General features: G+C 36.6%; 1 protein-coding gene across 2 annotated transcripts; it reads right to left on the reverse strand.

Annotated features, from left to right (window-relative positions):
- Positions 1 to 985: 985 nt before the first annotated feature.
- LOC124444360 (interferon-induced very large GTPase 1-like) lies at positions 986 to 17,252 on the reverse strand. Of its 2 annotated transcripts, XM_046994954.1 has the most exons (6): positions 17,231 to 17,252; positions 16,997 to 17,047; positions 16,697 to 16,799; positions 15,991 to 16,139; positions 13,454 to 13,591; positions 986 to 6,843 (listed from the first exon to the last, which is right to left on the reverse strand). In XM_046994954.1, the coding sequence occupies exons 4-6, from the start codon at positions 16,052 to 16,054 to the stop codon at positions 2,009 to 2,011; spliced, it is 5,037 nt and encodes a 1,678-aa protein (XP_046850910.1). In that variant the 5' UTR covers positions 16,055 to 16,139; positions 16,697 to 16,799; positions 16,997 to 17,047; positions 17,231 to 17,252; the 3' UTR covers positions 986 to 2,008. The 2 variants fall into 2 exon arrangements, with proteins under 2 accessions (XP_046850910.1, XP_046850911.1); XM_046994955.1 differs by lacking the exons at positions 15,991 to 16,139; positions 16,697 to 16,799; positions 16,997 to 17,047; positions 17,231 to 17,252 and adding an exon at positions 15,375 to 15,984.
- Between the last annotated feature and the right edge of the window lie 102 nt (positions 17,253 to 17,354).

Genomic DNA, 17,354 nt, shown 5'->3' on the forward strand with positions numbered 1-17,354 from the left:
TTCCACTATAAAAAATTTTTTGATAAATCCTCTAAACAAGACACGTCGAAGAATTTCAATGCTTACGTGTCGATGTTTCGTTGCTTTTCACGTAATGATCCTCTCTGATTTGGAGCCATGATGTCATAGCATTACTGCACTAAGTCTGTTCTTTAACTCATTCCACACAAGCACGTTTAATTAGCTGATTGAAGACTCTGTATGAACTTGCTATTGTCTAAAACCTTTCCAAAGACAATTCTTGATTCTCTATAATAGTTCCAAGTTGTTTCCTAGGCTTCACAACGCCGCATTCGTAAGCAACATCCGTTCGTTGACTAAGAGGCGATAAAAACTTTAGCACCAAAAGAACTTTGTAAACATCCTTCTCTCTAACATCCGCTATAGCTTTTCATTAATTAGAAACAGAATCCAATCATTCTACAAATGGCTGTTGCATTATTGTTAACGTTTGACGCAGAAAAATTTCACCGAAGTACAATTCAATGCTTGCTTCCCCTCATCGCAGAAAGTTAGTTGGTAACTTATCTTTTGCTTTGTTGATAAACTATCTATTCTCATTAATGTTACTTGCAGCGTTTCAACTTTTTTGGATTGGTGCTTTTGTTATTGCAGAAAATCAATTGAGAAGAATAATTTCGAGTGGCCTTTTTTGCTTAAAATGGATGTACAGCTCAAATGTTATATTATGAAGCACATTTTCTTCAATTTAAAGGAATACGACAACAAACAAAGAATAGGATGCACTTGTGCAGTGCTATCCACTGGAAAATGATTTTTTATGGGAATTAGCTAACAAAAAATCAGAGAGCGTTTCGAAATTCACTGATAATAAAAGAATTATCTTGGAATATCTTTTTGATAAGCTTAGAAAAATTATTGTTCAGTGGATAACACTATTCTAGTTTGCAAAAACAATATCTGAAATTAGAAAAAGAAACCTATTTATGAAACATAGCTAATATACAACAAACACACAACATGATTACAGCTGTTCCTCATACAGAAATAATTTTCTTATTAAAATTTATATCTATAACAATTTAATTATCGACATCAAAGAAATAGTAAACTTTACGATGGTTGATGGTTCATATCTATTTAATGCAAAACGTACGATCACCACAATTACGCATGCCCAAATACCTCATAGCACGACGTTCTTGTTAGTTTCATAATCAACAGAACAAAACTATCCTTTCGCTTTTCACATTTCTTAACCTTTTAGCCATTAATTTCCAAGCTGAATGGTCGTTGTAGCTGCAACGAGCCTAATTGTTTGTTTCGCCAGAGAAAAGCCTATTTAAGACAATAGCTACTTCGAAAATGGAAAAGTTTTGCATGTAAAGGATTTGTTAAAGTCAAACCAAAACAAGCAATGCTATACACGTCTGCCTCCGACGACATAATCACCTCTTGCTCACCATTATCAACTTTACCAATCAGATCCTCGATATTCACCAAAAAAGGCGATGTTAAATTAGTTGATTCCCAGCATAGGCAGAACGCTTGATGTGTCATGGTTGTGATAATTGTGATAGTTAATTGCCTTGTTTAAAATAGTTTTTTTCGTCTTTTGAGCACAGGACAGTAAATAACGACTTATTATCGGCATTGGGAAGGTGTGATTCATTTTTAGTTCTGGTCAGTTTTGGGAAGTTACTTGTCTGTAGTTGACAGAGTTTTGAAATGTGAAAAAAGTTTAACGAAGATTTTAATATTCATTTATCATATTGAAGTACGTTATACATACTGATTGGACTTGAACTGTATGATGTACGGAAAAAATACTCACTACTTAATGCACGCTTCTCTATTTTTAGTAAAATGTCGTGTTTACTTAGAGTTTTGTACGTTCTACAGTGTGATTTATCATATGAAATCAACAAGTTAATATCCTTCCTAAACAGAGTTTAATAAGACACGGTAATTTTGCAATGCGAAAAATGAAGCTTATCGTACAATACAATTACAAATTGGTTGTTACAAAATGGCCGAAATCTACATTTTATAAGTTGTAAGTTTCCTGCAGCTGCTCTTTAGCCTCTTTGAAGGTCACATCTTTCCAAGCTGAGGGGATGTCAGGTTCTTTTTTCTTATAATGTTCTGCAAGTTTTTTTGAGAATTTTACTATAAACCACTGCCAATATTTAGAGGGTTCAAATGAAGGATCTGGAGGAATTGTCCAGGATTTGTAATAATCGTTTACGGACTGATAGTCTTTATATTTACACCATTCCCAATTGGTCTCTGTGTTTTTAAATCTTCTTTCTCCAGCTACGCATAATGTGCAAATCTCGGAAATTAAAACTTTGCTTTCGATATCATGATAACCTGTCAAGCCCTGGGGACGATGTATTCGTGTTGAGTGATTACCTGGATGGCCTTCAATAGTCTGATCACACAAACCTTTGCAAAATGGACAAACGCACTTACAGCCAAACATTGCAGGGAACAGATTTTCATGGGGAGCTGGATCCCATTTCCCAACAGTTTCTTTATCTACATCAGATTCTGCCAACGTTTTCACAAATTCCGAAACACTTTGACGAATTTTTGTGTCGAATACGTCAATATCTTTCAAATCTTCATCCATTGTGGCCACACCAAACATCTCCTTTGTGATTGCAAGAGTAGAACATTTTAGCACAAAGTGATTAATCCAGTTTATCACTTTAAACTTTCCACCTCCTAGAACAATTTCTTGTTTTGCTAACTTACTGGCAAATTCAATCGCAGATGAAATATTTGACTCAATCTTTTGCGTTTCCTTCTTTACCAACAATTGAACCAAAGAAGGTTCTTTCTTTAAGCAATAATCTTCCACTGATTCCTGCAATTTACCCTCCAGAAATTTAACGGGATTCTCAAAATACGGAACGAACAATTCAAACATACTTTGTTCTCCAAGTTGAATTAAAACACTGGCATGATAAGGACCTTTGCTTTGGAACATGCTCTTTGTTAAAAGTTCACCAGTCACAGCAGGTCCCATGGTCTTGTTAAGCTCTGATTTGATAGGCTCAAGAAGCACATCGACCAGCGAATTAGCAGCCAAAACTTCTTTCTCCATTTCGTTGCAAAGATTAACAAAATATGTTTCAAGCCTTGGTCTCAAGTTTAGTTCGAGGTCACGCCTGATATCTCGTTCTTCACAATAGCGCTGTTCCATTTCATCAAAAATTTTAACAGTGAGTGCAAAGGTGTAAATTAAAATATCACAAATCAATTCTTTCTTAAATTTAAAGCGTTCGTTTTCTGCTGCTTTTTCTATAGTAGAGGTTACTTCATGGTACATACGTGTTAGGTGATCACGAGAGTATCTAACAGCAGTTTTCGAAGTATTCTTTGCAAAGACATATCCTTTAGAGACAGCTTCGTCTTTGATATTTTTTGCAAGAACGACGGTTTCATTTTTTCCAAATCCCACCAAACTACCAAACTTCTGTAAAATAGATTGCTGTAGAGAAAGCTTATTCACGTCAATGAAAGGATCAACCCCGTGAAAATTCAAAATATCCCATTTCTTATTGCTAAGTTTTGATACCATATCAACATTAAAAGCGGGATTCGTATCACAAAGCACTTCTACCATTTCACTATTTACGTCTTTTTTTTGTTCTTCGTAAGCAGGAACCTCTTTGATACATTGTTCCCATTCTTGTTGAAATGCTGCCTTGCACTTTTCCATATCATCTGTATTCTGACCAGACGTAATAAAAGCTCTGGCTCTTTGAAGAAGCTGTTTTTCGTATTTTAGTTTCTTCTCTTCGACTTCTTGTCGCTGCTGCAAATGATTAAAAGTGGCCTCGCAACTTTTCATTACAGTCATTTGATGATTTTCTTTATACTGCAAAATTCTGTTCATTATGTTTTCCTTCCATTGTTCAAGGGTTGAGCTATCTTCACTGCTTTCAAAAAAGCTCTTCATAGAATTTTCCATTTTCTTCTTGAGGTCTTCTGCCTCTTTCCGAATATTTAGTTTGCTTTGTATCCATTGTTCATAACGTTCCTCTCGCGTTGTGCATCTCTTCAAGTCTACTTGTACTTTTCTTTCAACTTCAGCCATTCCGTTTACCAAATTTTTAACATATTCCTCAAAATACTTTTTGTCTAAAGATGTAAAAGCTCTAACTTCAATTACATTTCGGAAACTAAAAATGAAATTTTCCTTCAGCATAGCTTTCCAGAGCATGTTTACCCTTTCACGGAATACAGAAATATTGTTTCTACTTACTACCTTCGAGCACATTAAATGAATTATATTATCTTTCACTTCTTGAACAGCTCTACCATAATTTGGGTTAATTGGAGCCATGGGAGGGCTTCCTTTCAAAAGACTTGGGATGTAAAAGACGTCTTCGTTTTCGTCAAATGCAATGATATCATCTAATTTTTGAAACTCTTCTTCGCAGTTCTCGTGTTTAGCAGCAAGCTTCGCCATTTTGTCCAAATCTTGTTTCAAGTTGTGCCGATCTGTTATAAGCTTATCTTCAGCGTCTGTTGCAGCAACATTTTGATGGACGATTTTACAAGTCTTCTTCTCCTTCACAAGTTTCATTTTCAGAAAAGCATGAACAGCCATTTGCAAAAACTCTTTCATTTCATTGTGGTTTTCCCCAAAGATATTGACAATCGTGACATCAGCCACACCAATAGCAAATGTTGCCAATTCATTATCGTGTTCTCTCAATTTTGGATCAACCAATCCTCTCAAACCTTCTGTGTCAATGATTAATATATAATCAAAATTTGACTCGGATCTGACTTGTTCACTAACTGGAATAAGACTAGCAAAAGCACCACAAGTACATCTTCCTGCACTAGCAGGAAATTCCAAGCCAAACATTGTATTCAACATTGTCGATTTACCGGAACTTTGAATACCTAACACAGAAATTACGTAAATTCGAGCGTTTTTTGTTTTGCGTTCCAACTTTTTAAAAACAGCATTAAACCATTTCATTGGTATGTAACCTGAATCACCATCCAGTAATTCCAAGGGATGACCAGATAGAAGAATCTCTGCTGCAGCACCAGCATAATCAATCGTTACAACATTCGGCAGTTGATAAAGTTGAGAAAGTTCTCTAATGATATGCTCCAAACCAAACGAAGATCTTGATATTGATGCTTCCAATTCCTTTAAATGCTTTTCTTCCTGAGATGGTACCTCTGGGTCAAAATCAAAATTTTTCTTTCTTTTTCGAAAGGAAAGTGAAGCCTGGCGATATTGTTGATGCAACTTTGTCATTACAGAAAGCGACGTCTTATCTAACGAATGCTTTACTCGATACAAATTTCTATTTCGTTCAGCTTCATCCAATACAGTAATCCAATTAAGAAAATGAACGACGTCGTCATCCATTCTCTCAAAAGACCACATTTGAGCATCTCTTTCTTTTTCAATTTCTTTATATAATTCATCGGCTTCGTTTTGCCGAGTCGTATTTTCATTGCTACGACGAACTTTTGGATTAAGTTTCTTCCTTTCTAAGTCAGCAAAAACTGGTATATGACTTTGTAGCTTAAACAAGTTTTTTGCTTTGTTATACCCCGAAGTTAGCCATGTTTCCACAGTTTTTCCTAAGTCGACATAAGGCTTGTCGTCATCAAAACAAGCGCCACTTTCTTTTGACCATTCTCTGAGTTCTACTAAAGACTTTACTTCATCCTTTTTTATATTGCGCATAATAGCCTGGTGAATACTTTGAAGAAAATTATATTCGTTTGGCTTTTGTGCTTTTGTGAAAAATGATAATTTTGTAGAATGTTGATTTTTCAAACCGTTGTAGAATTTCCTTTCTTCTTCTCGCCTTTTTTCGTTGAAAATGAGAATGTTTTTGCCATTGAGCAGCAGAGCATCATTCAAGAAGTTTTTCATGTGTTCGTCAGGCATTTCTGAGGGCAATAAAATACACAAGACGTTTGATAAATTTTTAAGTATATTAACTTGCTTCTTAAAATTTTGGGCATCTCCACGAAGATTGGCAAAACAGATTTCATTTTTTAACGCGTTCTTGTCACATCCACCAGGAAGATACCACACAAGTTCAACCAAACCATCAACGACTTTCCTTTTAACATCACCACCTTTGATGTTTTTATGAAAAAAGAATTCGTGATCACCATTACCATCACTGATAATCTTGTTCATCAGAGACGATTTAGACATGGTCACATTACCCACCCGGATAAATGACACTATAGGAAATGGATGTTCTGTTGCGTAGACCTCTTTCGCAGTGTTGTCCGATGAAGAACCTTTCCAAGACTTTGTTATTGTTTCTAACGCTGAAAGTAAGATTGTTACGCTTTCTGTCGGCATGTCAGGATGAGGTAAAATGAAAGGAACGCTGAGTTGACATGCACTAAGTTTAACTGCTATATCTCGTCGTAAGAAATCATCCGAACAATGAAAAATCCCTAACAATGCATCCATAGGGTTAACCCCTTCAACACTTTCACTTTTTAATTTATCTGAATTCATCTCATTCTCTTTACCATCGTCATCACTATCACTATCAGAACCATATTCATCATTTAATGTATTGCAAACTTTACCAGGCTGGTTTGAATTTAATGGTTTCAATGTGAACTCACGTGCATGGTAGTCAGCAATCATTAGCGTTTTAAGAATATAATTTGGAATTTGATCATGGGAATTCAGTCTGTCGTCAGTAAACGTTTGATTGTCGACAGTGCGTGCGTGTTTCAACGTAAGTTTTGACTCCGGCAAGAATTTTAATTTATTGAAATGTGATAACGTTAGACTTCTGATTCTACCAAAGCCATTTTTGAACTCGTCTGCATTTTCTCTAAATATCCCATATTTTTCAGAATCTAGAAAAAGAATCATTTCGTAGTCTTGCGTTATTTGTATTTACTTGCAAAAGCAAGGCATCGTACCATCCTCAAAATGAACTAAAACCTGACTCTAAGTCGTTATTATTGTCACGCACAATTAAAACACACTAAAATAAACTTACTTTGATAACAGATAGACAGTTAATGATAATTTTAATTTATTAACGCACAAATTTACCTGAGTGTATCTAACTGTCGCGGGTAGCGGGTAAAATGTCGCGGGTCTAAAAAACACATTTTTCGCATGGAAAAATTTGAAAGAAGTCGATGTTAAATTCTCAGGAATTCTTTATTTTTATTTATACACTTGAATGTGCTCTATGAATCAAAGCTCTCTGCTGTCAACACTAAAATATGTCACTGGTGCTTTAGATATTTAAGATTTGTGTTTGTTATACCTATCCAAATATACAAAGCGATGAGTTGTTAATAAGAGGAATTATTATTAGTTTTGAGGGCCGTTAAAATTCTCTTACAATTGAAATTATAAAACCCAGTTCATAAATTATAAGATATGGTTTACTTATATATATATAAATTGCACTTTCACACGACTATAAATTTGCTTTTCTCAAGTAACTAAGTTCTTCATTACCATTAAAAGAGTTATATCCAAGTAAATCTTGAATGGTTAGTGATGCTTGGAATGAAAAGCTAACTATGTTTTCGATAGTGATTAGTGGATATAACGTATGTATATTAATATTATATTTGGATACATAGAACAAAGACACATTGCCTATGAATCAGGATTTTACCCAACGCTTATGAGGTTTTAGCGTTATATAAGTCTTTCGTATGAGCTCCGAACGTGAGTTCAATGCACTAGAAAGCTATTAAATTTTGTGATTATTTTATTCACTAGCGAAGAATTTATTTACAAAAGTCGTGAGTATTCTCTATGTTACAATTTTTTTACAGGCTTTTTATATATTTGGCTAAACAAGGAGCAGTTATTACAAGACGGATAATGTACTTGAAATTTGAGTAGTTATACGTAATTACAAAGTTAAGTGCGTAAGTTTAAGTAGCGCGTTTAAATAAGAGTAGGATTGGCTATTTCCTCTATTGCTAATACATAAATCTAGATGAATAATATACGCACATTATCTACGTCACTACAGGAGCCCCCGGCTAGTGTCAATATTAATGAAATTAATGAGAAACGATAGAAATATAGCGTTGAGGTAAACTGACACAGCGACCAGATCGTGTTTTTTTATTTGTGGTGCTGTAGTTTTACAGTTCTCTATGTCTTTTTTGCAGCTTCTTCCGTATGGGTGTGTCCTGGGGCACTGGGCGTAGGAGTAGCGAGATGTGCAGGCTTGAGACGATCTATGGATATGTTATCGGTGCGATTTCCGAGATCAACAAATGTTTGTCTGAGCGGTAGAGAATTTTGAATGGACCGTCGGTAAGGTGGCTGTAAAGGTTTTCGGACTGCATCGCGTCGGACAAACACCTGTGTTGTGGTGTGAAGATCGCTCGGAATGTGATGAGGTATTGTTGGATGACGATCCGGAGGTGGTTGTAAATCGCAGAGAATGCGTTTAAGACGGTCAACGTAGGAGTTAGGATCAAGGAGTGAGGTACGAGAATTATGGTGGAAAAATTCACCTGGTAAACAAATAGTTGTGCCGTATACGCGTTCAGCAACACTGTGTCCAAGATCAGTTTTTAGAGGGGTGCGAATGCCAAGGAGGACAATAGGTAGACGTTTACTCCAGTGCTTTTCAATGAAGCTTTGAGTTGACGATGAAAGCGTTCAACCAGACCATTAGCGATGAGGTGATAAGCGGTGGTGCGTATACGTGTAGACCCAAGACGTGAGAGAAGAGAACAGTTGGCTTTCAAATTGTGCACCTCGATCGGTGGTGATAATTTTAGGAACACCAAAACGGGAGATCCAGTGGGTGACAAAAGCTGTGGCGACAGTGGTGGCGGTGATGTCAGAAATGGGAATGGCTTCAGGCCAACGAGTGAAACGGTCAATGCATGTAAGTAGATAAGTAGAACCATTTGATGGCAGCAGGGGACCAACTATGTCGAGATGAACATGGGAAAAACGGTCAGTAGGTATTGCAAAAGTGGAAAGTGGGGCACAGGTGTGCCGATGGATCTTGCTGCGTTGATAAGACAGACAAGTTCGGGTCATTTGCCGTACATCACGGTTCATGTTGGGCCAGAAATACCGATCGGTGATCAAGCGTTGAGTGGCTTTTATTCCTGGATGAGAAAGGTTGTGAAAGGCATTAAATATGGTTTGTCGGAACGGCGAAGGAATAAAAGGGCGTGGCCTGCCAGTGGAAACTTCACAAATGATAGTCTTGTCGGAAGCGGGTATCGGACAAGTTTCGAATACCAACGAAGAAGAAGTTTTGCTTCGATACTGTGTAAGCTCAGCATCGTCTTGTTGAGCCACGGCTATATCTTCTATGTAGATCTGGTCAGAAGAAGTGACAGAGGAAACGCGGGAAAGGGCATCGGCCACCGGATTCTGCTCACCTTGGACATGACGGAGGTATGTGGTAAATTGGGAGATGAAATCGAGGTGACGAATTTCTTTGGGAGAGTTAGTTTGGTATTGTTATGCAAGGCATAGCACAGAGGTTTGTGATCAGTGAGAACATAAAAAGGTCGTCCTTCAAGGTGGTGACAAAAATGGCGTATGGCGAGATAGATGGCAAGAAGCTCTCGACCAAAAGCACTGTAGCGAGTTTCTGCTGGTTGTAAGCGTTTAGAAAAGAAGCCGAGTGGTTGCCACATGTTGTTCACTTTTTGTCGTAGAACAGCGCCTACAGCGACGTCTGAAGCATCGGTCATAAGGAAAAGTGCGGCGTTGGATTGTGGATGAGCCAAGAGTGCCGTACCTGCCAATGCTGTTTTGATCTTCTTGAATGCTGATGTAGCAGAATCAGACCAGTCAAGCTTGGAAGGTTGGGATACCTTAGGAGAATCCGATGTGCCAAGCATGTCGGTGAGAAGCTGAACAATACCAGAGCAGTGCGGAATAAAACGTCGGTAGAAATTTACGTGACCTAGAAATTCGCGGAGCTTGCGGAGAGAGTCCGGTTGAGGATAATTGCGGATAGCTTCTACTTTTGAGAGAAGAGGTTGGATGCCGTTAGCACTAACCATGTGACCAAGAAATTCAAGAGATGTTGCTCCAAAAACAGATTTTTGAGGATTGATGATAACACCATACTGACGAAGACGAGTAAAGAGAAGGCGGAGGTGTTTTTCGTGTTCGGAGGTGTTAGAGGTAGCAATTAGTATGTCATCAATGTAGACAAATACAAAGTCAAGGCCACGAGTGGCTTCGTCCATGAAACGTTGAAATGTTTGAGCTGCATTACGGAGACCAAAAGGCATATGGGTAAATTCGAAAAGACCAAATGGTATCGTCACAGCTGTTTTGCAGATGTCTTCTTTTGCGGACGTCAGCAATGGTGAAGATCAATTGAAAATGGCGTCGGCGGAATCCAAAATTGAGGGTGATTGACCTCTTGCCGTAGGTAGCAATTGTAGAGGAATTGGCTGCCTGAAGGTCATAAGCTTGGCGTTGTCGTCGATCTGCGGAAAGGGGTGGGATGACGCTTACTTCGGCACCTGTATCGATGAGAAATCGTCGTTTGGTGGTCTGATCAGTAATGAAGAATAAGCGGCTTTGTGTTGAAGCGCCAGACGATGCTGCCGCGTCTATTGTCTGGCGTTGTAGTTTGACGGTAGCGATGTATGGAAATGTACAAGGTTGAATACATTTGTGGGCAGTGGCGCCGAATTTGGAGTGATACCAGGAATAACCATTATTGGATGGTCTGTGAGTGGGATCATTCGGTTGCCGATTACGAGAGCGAGGTGGACGGTTATTGACATCGGACGATAAAAGGAAACGAAGATTGAGAGCCTGTACTCATGATCAGAAACGGTCTTGCGAAGTTGATGAAGCTCTCCAGATTTGGCAGATGTGTCAACAATAGGTCTTTTGTAACGGTCGAAAGGGGGGTGTGGGTTGTTCAATGTTGTTGACTTCTCTAATTTTATCGGCTACCTTGGCAAGGTTGTTGAGGGCAAAAGTCTCCTGTGTAGGTGCCAGAATAGCCTGCACATTGGTAGGGAGACGTTGTATAAATAATTGTTTCATGATGGATGAGAGCAATGTCTAGGTACCAAGTAGTTGTTCCATCTTGCGAAGGAGTTGGGAAGGTTTCCGATCTCCTAGTTCTTCGCATGTAAGCAGTTAGTGAAGTCTCTGTTGCTCAGATGGTGAGGTACGGTGGAATAACTCGCGTCGCAGGGGTCATATGGATCAAGAGCAGGGGTATGAAGGATGATATCGCGAGCCTCCTGAGCGATTTCAGGTTGAAGGCAACCAACAACGTAAGAGTATTTTGTTTTTTGTGAGGTGATATTGCGCGTCGTAAATTGAGCGTCAATTTGAGAAAACCACAAATGGGTCGTTAGGCCAGTATGGTGGAAGTTTGATGCTAATCATAGAAGCGGTTGGTGTGACAGATGAAGAATCTGTCGTGGAAGAGGTGTTGAGTTCATCAGTTGTAGCCATTTCGCCAGTCAAGAATATCGTTCGGGGTCACCAATTTAGCGTTATATAAGTCTTTCGTATGAGCTCCGAACGTGAGTTCAATGCACTAGAACGCTATTAAATTTTGTGATTATTTTATTCACTAGCGAAGAATTTATTTACAAAAGTCGTGAGTATTCTCTATGTTACAATTTTTTTACAGGCTTTTTATATATTTGGCTAAACAAGATGCAATTATTACATAACGGATAATGTACTTGAAAATTGAGTAGTTTACGTAATTACAAAGTTAAGTGCGTAAGTTTAAGTAGCGCGTTTAAGTAAGTGTAGGATTGGCTATTTCCTCTTTTGCTAATACATAAAACTAGATTAATAATATACGCACGTTATCTACGTCACTCACTACAAGGTATTTCTATTGACAACAGAGAATGTGTATCTTACAGACCCTGGCTCTAAATGTAGTACAGTCATAACAATTATCAGCCAATAATTCAAGATTTATTTGGATACAACTCCTGTAATGGATATAAAACATGTTATTGCTAAGTAAAAGAACCTTACCAATTGTGCGCGAGGAAAAGTGGAAGCCGCAGTTTTACTTATATAATCAACCCATAGCTTATGAATTATGATCCTAAACGAAATGTGTTTACAAATTGAAGTGGATGTACGGAGTTTTCAACGGCTATGTCCCCAACCCCAAACCTTGCAGTCTCTAATTATAGAATTTCCATACTGGGTACATTGGGTGTATCATAAGTATAAAAAGACATTAAAACATGTCACCAGTGCTTTGGTTTGTGTAAATGTGTTTGTTATAACTATCATACATGTGTTGGATTTAAACTTTAAACTACTTTATTGCTCTAATCGTGCATACAGTTGTGCACTTACCAACAGTCAACAAGTCAAGGAATTACTCGTGTGCAACTAGACATGTTGTTAACATGACACTAAGAAGATATTGAATAGCATTGCTAAATGTAATAATTTGCATGCATTGGAAATTGAATTACTTATAGTTATAAGGGAAACGCAACTTTCCAATAGTCGAAAAGTGTGAGTTAAACTTATGATACACACAATGTACACAGTATGTAAATTTTATAATTAGAGACTGCAAGGTTTGGGGTTGGGGACATTACCGTTGAAAACTCCGTACATCCACTTCAAGTTGCAAACACATTTCGTTTAGGATCATAATTCAAAAGCTATGGATAGATTATATAAGTTAAACCGGTTTCCACTTTTCCTTGCGCACGATTGGTAAGTTTCTTTTATTTAGCAATAATATGTTTTATATCCATTGCGTGAGTTGTAACCAAATAAATCTTGAATTAATGGCTGATATTTGTTATGACTGTACTACACTTAGAGTCTATAAGATACACTTTCTCTGTTGTCAATAGAAATACCTCATAATCGTTGCGTAAAATCCTGATTTATTGGCAATGTGCCTTTGTTCTATGTATCCAAATATAATACTTATATACATACGTTATATCCACAAATCACTATCAAAAACATAGCTTTTCATTCCAAGCATCACTAACCATTCAAGATTTACTTGGATACAACTCTTTCAATGGTAATGAAGCACTTCGTTGCTTGAGAAAAGCAAATTTATAAGCGTGAGAAAGTGCAAGTTACAATATAAATAAACCATATCTTATAATTTATGAACTGGGTTTTACAACTTCAATTGTAAAAGAATTTAACGACCCTCAAAACTAATAATAATTCCTCTTTTATTAACAATGCATCGTTTTGTATATTTGGATAGGTATGACAAACATAAATCTTAAATATCCAAAGCACCAGTGACATATTTTAACGTTGACAGTAGAGAGCGTTGACTCATAGAGCACATTCAAGTGGGCATACATAGGAATAAAGAATTCCTGAAAATTTAACATCGACATCTTTCAAACTTCCATGCAAAAAAGTGTTTTTTAGACCCGCAATTTTACCCGCGACACGCGACATTTTACCCGCGACACGCGACTTTTTGCCCGCGACAGTTAGATACGCTCAATTTACCTTTGCCATATTCTTTGTAGTTATCCACATTTTCCTCTTTGATGCTACTATTTGCGACATTATTTTCCTCATTATCTCCTAACTTTCCCTTTTGTTCATTGATGTCATTTGATGGGTTGTTTTTACTCATGGCTTCGCCTATATTGTTGTCGAATACAAGCAAGATTTGTGAGCAATTTATTGTCGCTTCAAATATATTCATTATGTATAAGCAACCAGCAATATAAGGAGCTCATATTGAAATCAAATAGTTAGCTAACATTGCTCTTTTTTAGCCATATAAAGTTATACCAAAAAAAATTAAGTATTACGAGCATTATTTTTTACATGGTACTTGAATGAGTCGATAACCTTAAACGATATAGAAGTAGCTATTAACATTTACCTCTTAATATTTTTTTAACACATCTTTTTCATTAAAATAAGCGTCCAACGCGGCGCTTTTTTTCAAAAAAATTCACTAGCGATACACTGATGTTTGAAATTGACGATAATAACGATATTACGAATGTGCAATGAAGGACAAAGAATTAATGTTTCACTACCATTATTATCAGGGCGCCAAAAAGTTAAGACAAAAAGGCAATTGACAAAATATTTTCTATACGTTCAAGACTATGATCTTCATATTGAACAGTTACAAAATTAAAGTGAGCGTAAAGCCCCGAGCCCCCCGAGCATTTTGACTCAACATGCGCTTGATACGAGACGAGTCAAGTTCAGACCAATGGCACACCTTAGTAAGGAGTGGTGAGCGGTATTGAGCGGTGTTAAGAAAAAGTTTCAACTTGCTCAAACTTTTCACTCAATAGCGCTCAATATTTTTTTTGAAACAGAGACTTTGTCGTGGTGACAAACTTAAAGATGGATTTCAAAATAGCAAATACCATGGTGAATGGTGATAAGAACAATGTAATAGTCTTAAAAGAACTGTTTTAACCAGAACACTAACCCAACAATTCAAAGGAACCGTTATTTACAGCTAGAAAGAGACACTATGCATTTCGGCAGACTACTCGTCAGGTGTCAACGTCTGCTAAATGAGAACCTCCTTATAAATATAGCATGGTTTGGAGGTTCTCATTTAGCAGAACTTTGACAATATCATAGTCTCTCTTTCTAATAATAACTTCATTCATTGTGTTAGTGGTCTGGTTAAAACAGTTCTTTTAAGAACTATTACATTGTTCTTATCACCATTCACCATGGTATTTGCTATTTTGAAATCCATCTTTAAATATTTTTTTTGTTCGCAGTCCTTGATGCATGCCTCAACACTGTCTAGTCAACTTCAGTGCGTTTATTAAACAGCACACTCAACAAAGTTGAGCTAACGCATGCGCACGGTGCATGATCAATAATAGTGACGCGTTTGATCTTTTTGCTGAACTCGATAAATTGAATATACAAAGCAGTATATAAACAGTTGCTCAGTATCGTGGAATATTTTATTCCATGACCCTATGCATTATCACTTTAAGCCTAAACATGTTGAAAGCGTTTTCACACATTGCTTAACATCACACTACAAGCACAAGACAATTGTTCAGCGTATGTTGAGAAAACTTGTTAAAACCGTTCCACGGGGCTATTGGTAATGTAACTTATGTAAGTGCCATCTGCCGTTTACCATGGGTGAAGAAAAATACTGACCTCAATCGCAAAGTACATCACAAAAATTTAGCAGTGCGTTTGAGTCTACAATGTTGGTCTATATCAACAAGGACTAAACACACAAAGGCTAGAGCATTAGTAGTCTGAATACGATTACGAAAGTAATAAACGAAGCATTAATAGATACACTACTATAATCATTCACTTAAGTCAACAAAATAAGCATTGAAGCTGCCCACGTATCTATAATCGACATATAGGCATAAAGACATAAATTGTGGTAGCAATAAAACGCTAATAAACATACCTGATTGCTGCTTCGATTCTAGATAAAAAATACGTGTTTGTTTTGCTAGTTGATGTAAAAAAACGATAGAAAACAGCTAAAGCAGTGTAAGACTGTTTCCGCGTAAGAAACTGCTTCATTAAACAATTACCAATTCTTGGAAGAATATGAACAATTATGAGACTGAGATCACATGACCGGAAATATTGAATAACGATCAGTTCAAAATCTGCAAACAATACAGTTAAAATCGGCAAACGATACAGTTAAAAGCGGCTTACAATACAAAATAATTTACTTTGTCTATAATAAACACTCGAACATTACAATGAACTTTATAATTCAGAGAACACTTTCCCAAAAGAATCTGTTTTCATTTATTTTGTAGCTACATTGTAGCTGTTTATCAAGAGTGGCACCTTTGTGCCCCTCTATCTTGGCATATCACTGCATGCCGTATCGTTAAGGAGAAATTCAACATCTTTGAAAGCAATCATAATTTAAAAAAAAAAGATGAAAACAATGTAAACGGATGGTTTAGAAACCCATACATCCTACTAACTATACATAAAAAAAGAAAAAAAATCTCCCTGAGTAATAAGGGATAAAATAAAACAAGTATTATTTTTAATCTGACCATATATAAATTTTGCCACTAGAATTTCCAGCGCCAAGAATGCTCCTTGTCGGATGAAAAACATTTATTGATGTGATTGTGGTGAAGTTTGGATCAAACTTTTCCAACAGTGGGGATGTTTCCATTTGTTCCACATGATAAAATTGAATCTATAAATAGGAAAACATGTATATATGTTTATAAAGTGAACGGTTTGAACTCGGGAGTATCGTTACATGTTTGTGGATGTAGATAGTCAAGGTTAGTAGAACTACCGCTAGGATTGTCGAAACGTCAGTCAACATCAACACCAACAGTCCTTCCCAGGACTATACTAACCTGGACGATCTACATCCACAAACATATGACATATGTTTATCTTATGAAAATTACATCACAATAAAAAATATTGGGAATTCATAGTTTGACGACTGACTGCATTACGAACGTGTTTACTATAGCCAAACATCAAAGTATAGCGGTTTAAAGAAGTATGTGAACGAGGCATAACGAGCACTGAAAAAGATCTGTTATTTAAAGAAAAAGACGACGTGTTTGCTATAGAAAGCAGTTTTGGTGTTTAAAGTCGGTGAAAGAGGAGCAATGAGAACTTGAAGAAAAAAAACGGACTGTTCGCGGATAAATTATTATTTTCAGCATTTTGGTTTTATTAACATTGACAAGGTATTCAATTTATTCAATTATGATATTTTTAATTTACACTTACGCGTCGACTATATAAAAGACTACCAATAACAAATCCACGACTTCTGCGTGGATCCCACGAAGCTTTAAAAGGCGTCAACCAACGATTCGTGTGATTGTAATGTCTAAAATTTGAACAATAATCATTCTTGTTAGCATTTCTACCAACGTCGTATACAATACATTATCTGTCAATGCTTTAAGAGTAGAACGGCTTTATTTGTCATTTTAAAAGTTTTCCTGTTATATGTTTACAATAGACTCTCCAGTCGAACATTCATTAGTTTAATTGATCAATAAAAAAGTAACTTCATGATCTTACTGAAAATTTCGTTTCATTTCAAGTTTCCATGAGGATGTGACTTCCAACACTCTAAATGATGTAAAAATAATATTATTTATTACAAAATTCTACTGAGATCGAACTGTTAAAGCTGGGTTTTAATGCAATCTTCACGTACATTTTTCTGTAGATTTAGAGAATTGTGAAGCCCAATAATAAAAAATCTTAAAACAGCTTCACTATAAGCAATTGACGAATTCAATATAAACATACTTAACAGTATCATCCCAACACGTTGTCAAAATGTACTTTCCATCACCAGGAGAAAAATAAGATGACGATATGGAACGACTGTGCTTTTCAAATGTGTCCAAACTTGATTTGATCCCTTTGAGAT

Source organism: Xenia sp. Carnegie-2017, unplaced genomic scaffold (assembly GCF_021976095.1).
Source record: "Xenia sp. Carnegie-2017 unplaced genomic scaffold, XeniaSp_v1 HiC_scaffold_21, whole genome shotgun sequence".
In the NCBI taxonomy this organism is placed as follows: Eukaryota; Metazoa; Cnidaria; class Anthozoa; order Malacalcyonacea; family Xeniidae; genus Xenia; species Xenia sp. Carnegie-2017.

Excerpts from the sequence above, each read along its gene's own strand:
- LOC124444360 (XM_046994954.1), bottom strand. The coding sequence starts at position 16,054 with ATGTTTTTCATCCGACAAGGAGCATTCTTGGCGCTGGAAATTCTAGTG. Across the intron at positions 13,592-15,990 it reads AGTGGCAAAATTTATATATG|GCGAAGCCATGAGTAAAAAC; the intron begins GTCAGATTAAAA and ends ACAACAATATAG. Across the intron at positions 6,844-13,453 it reads CTACAAAGAATATGGCAAAG|ATTCTGAAAAATATGGGATA; the intron begins GTAAATTGAGCG and ends TTCTTTTTCTAG.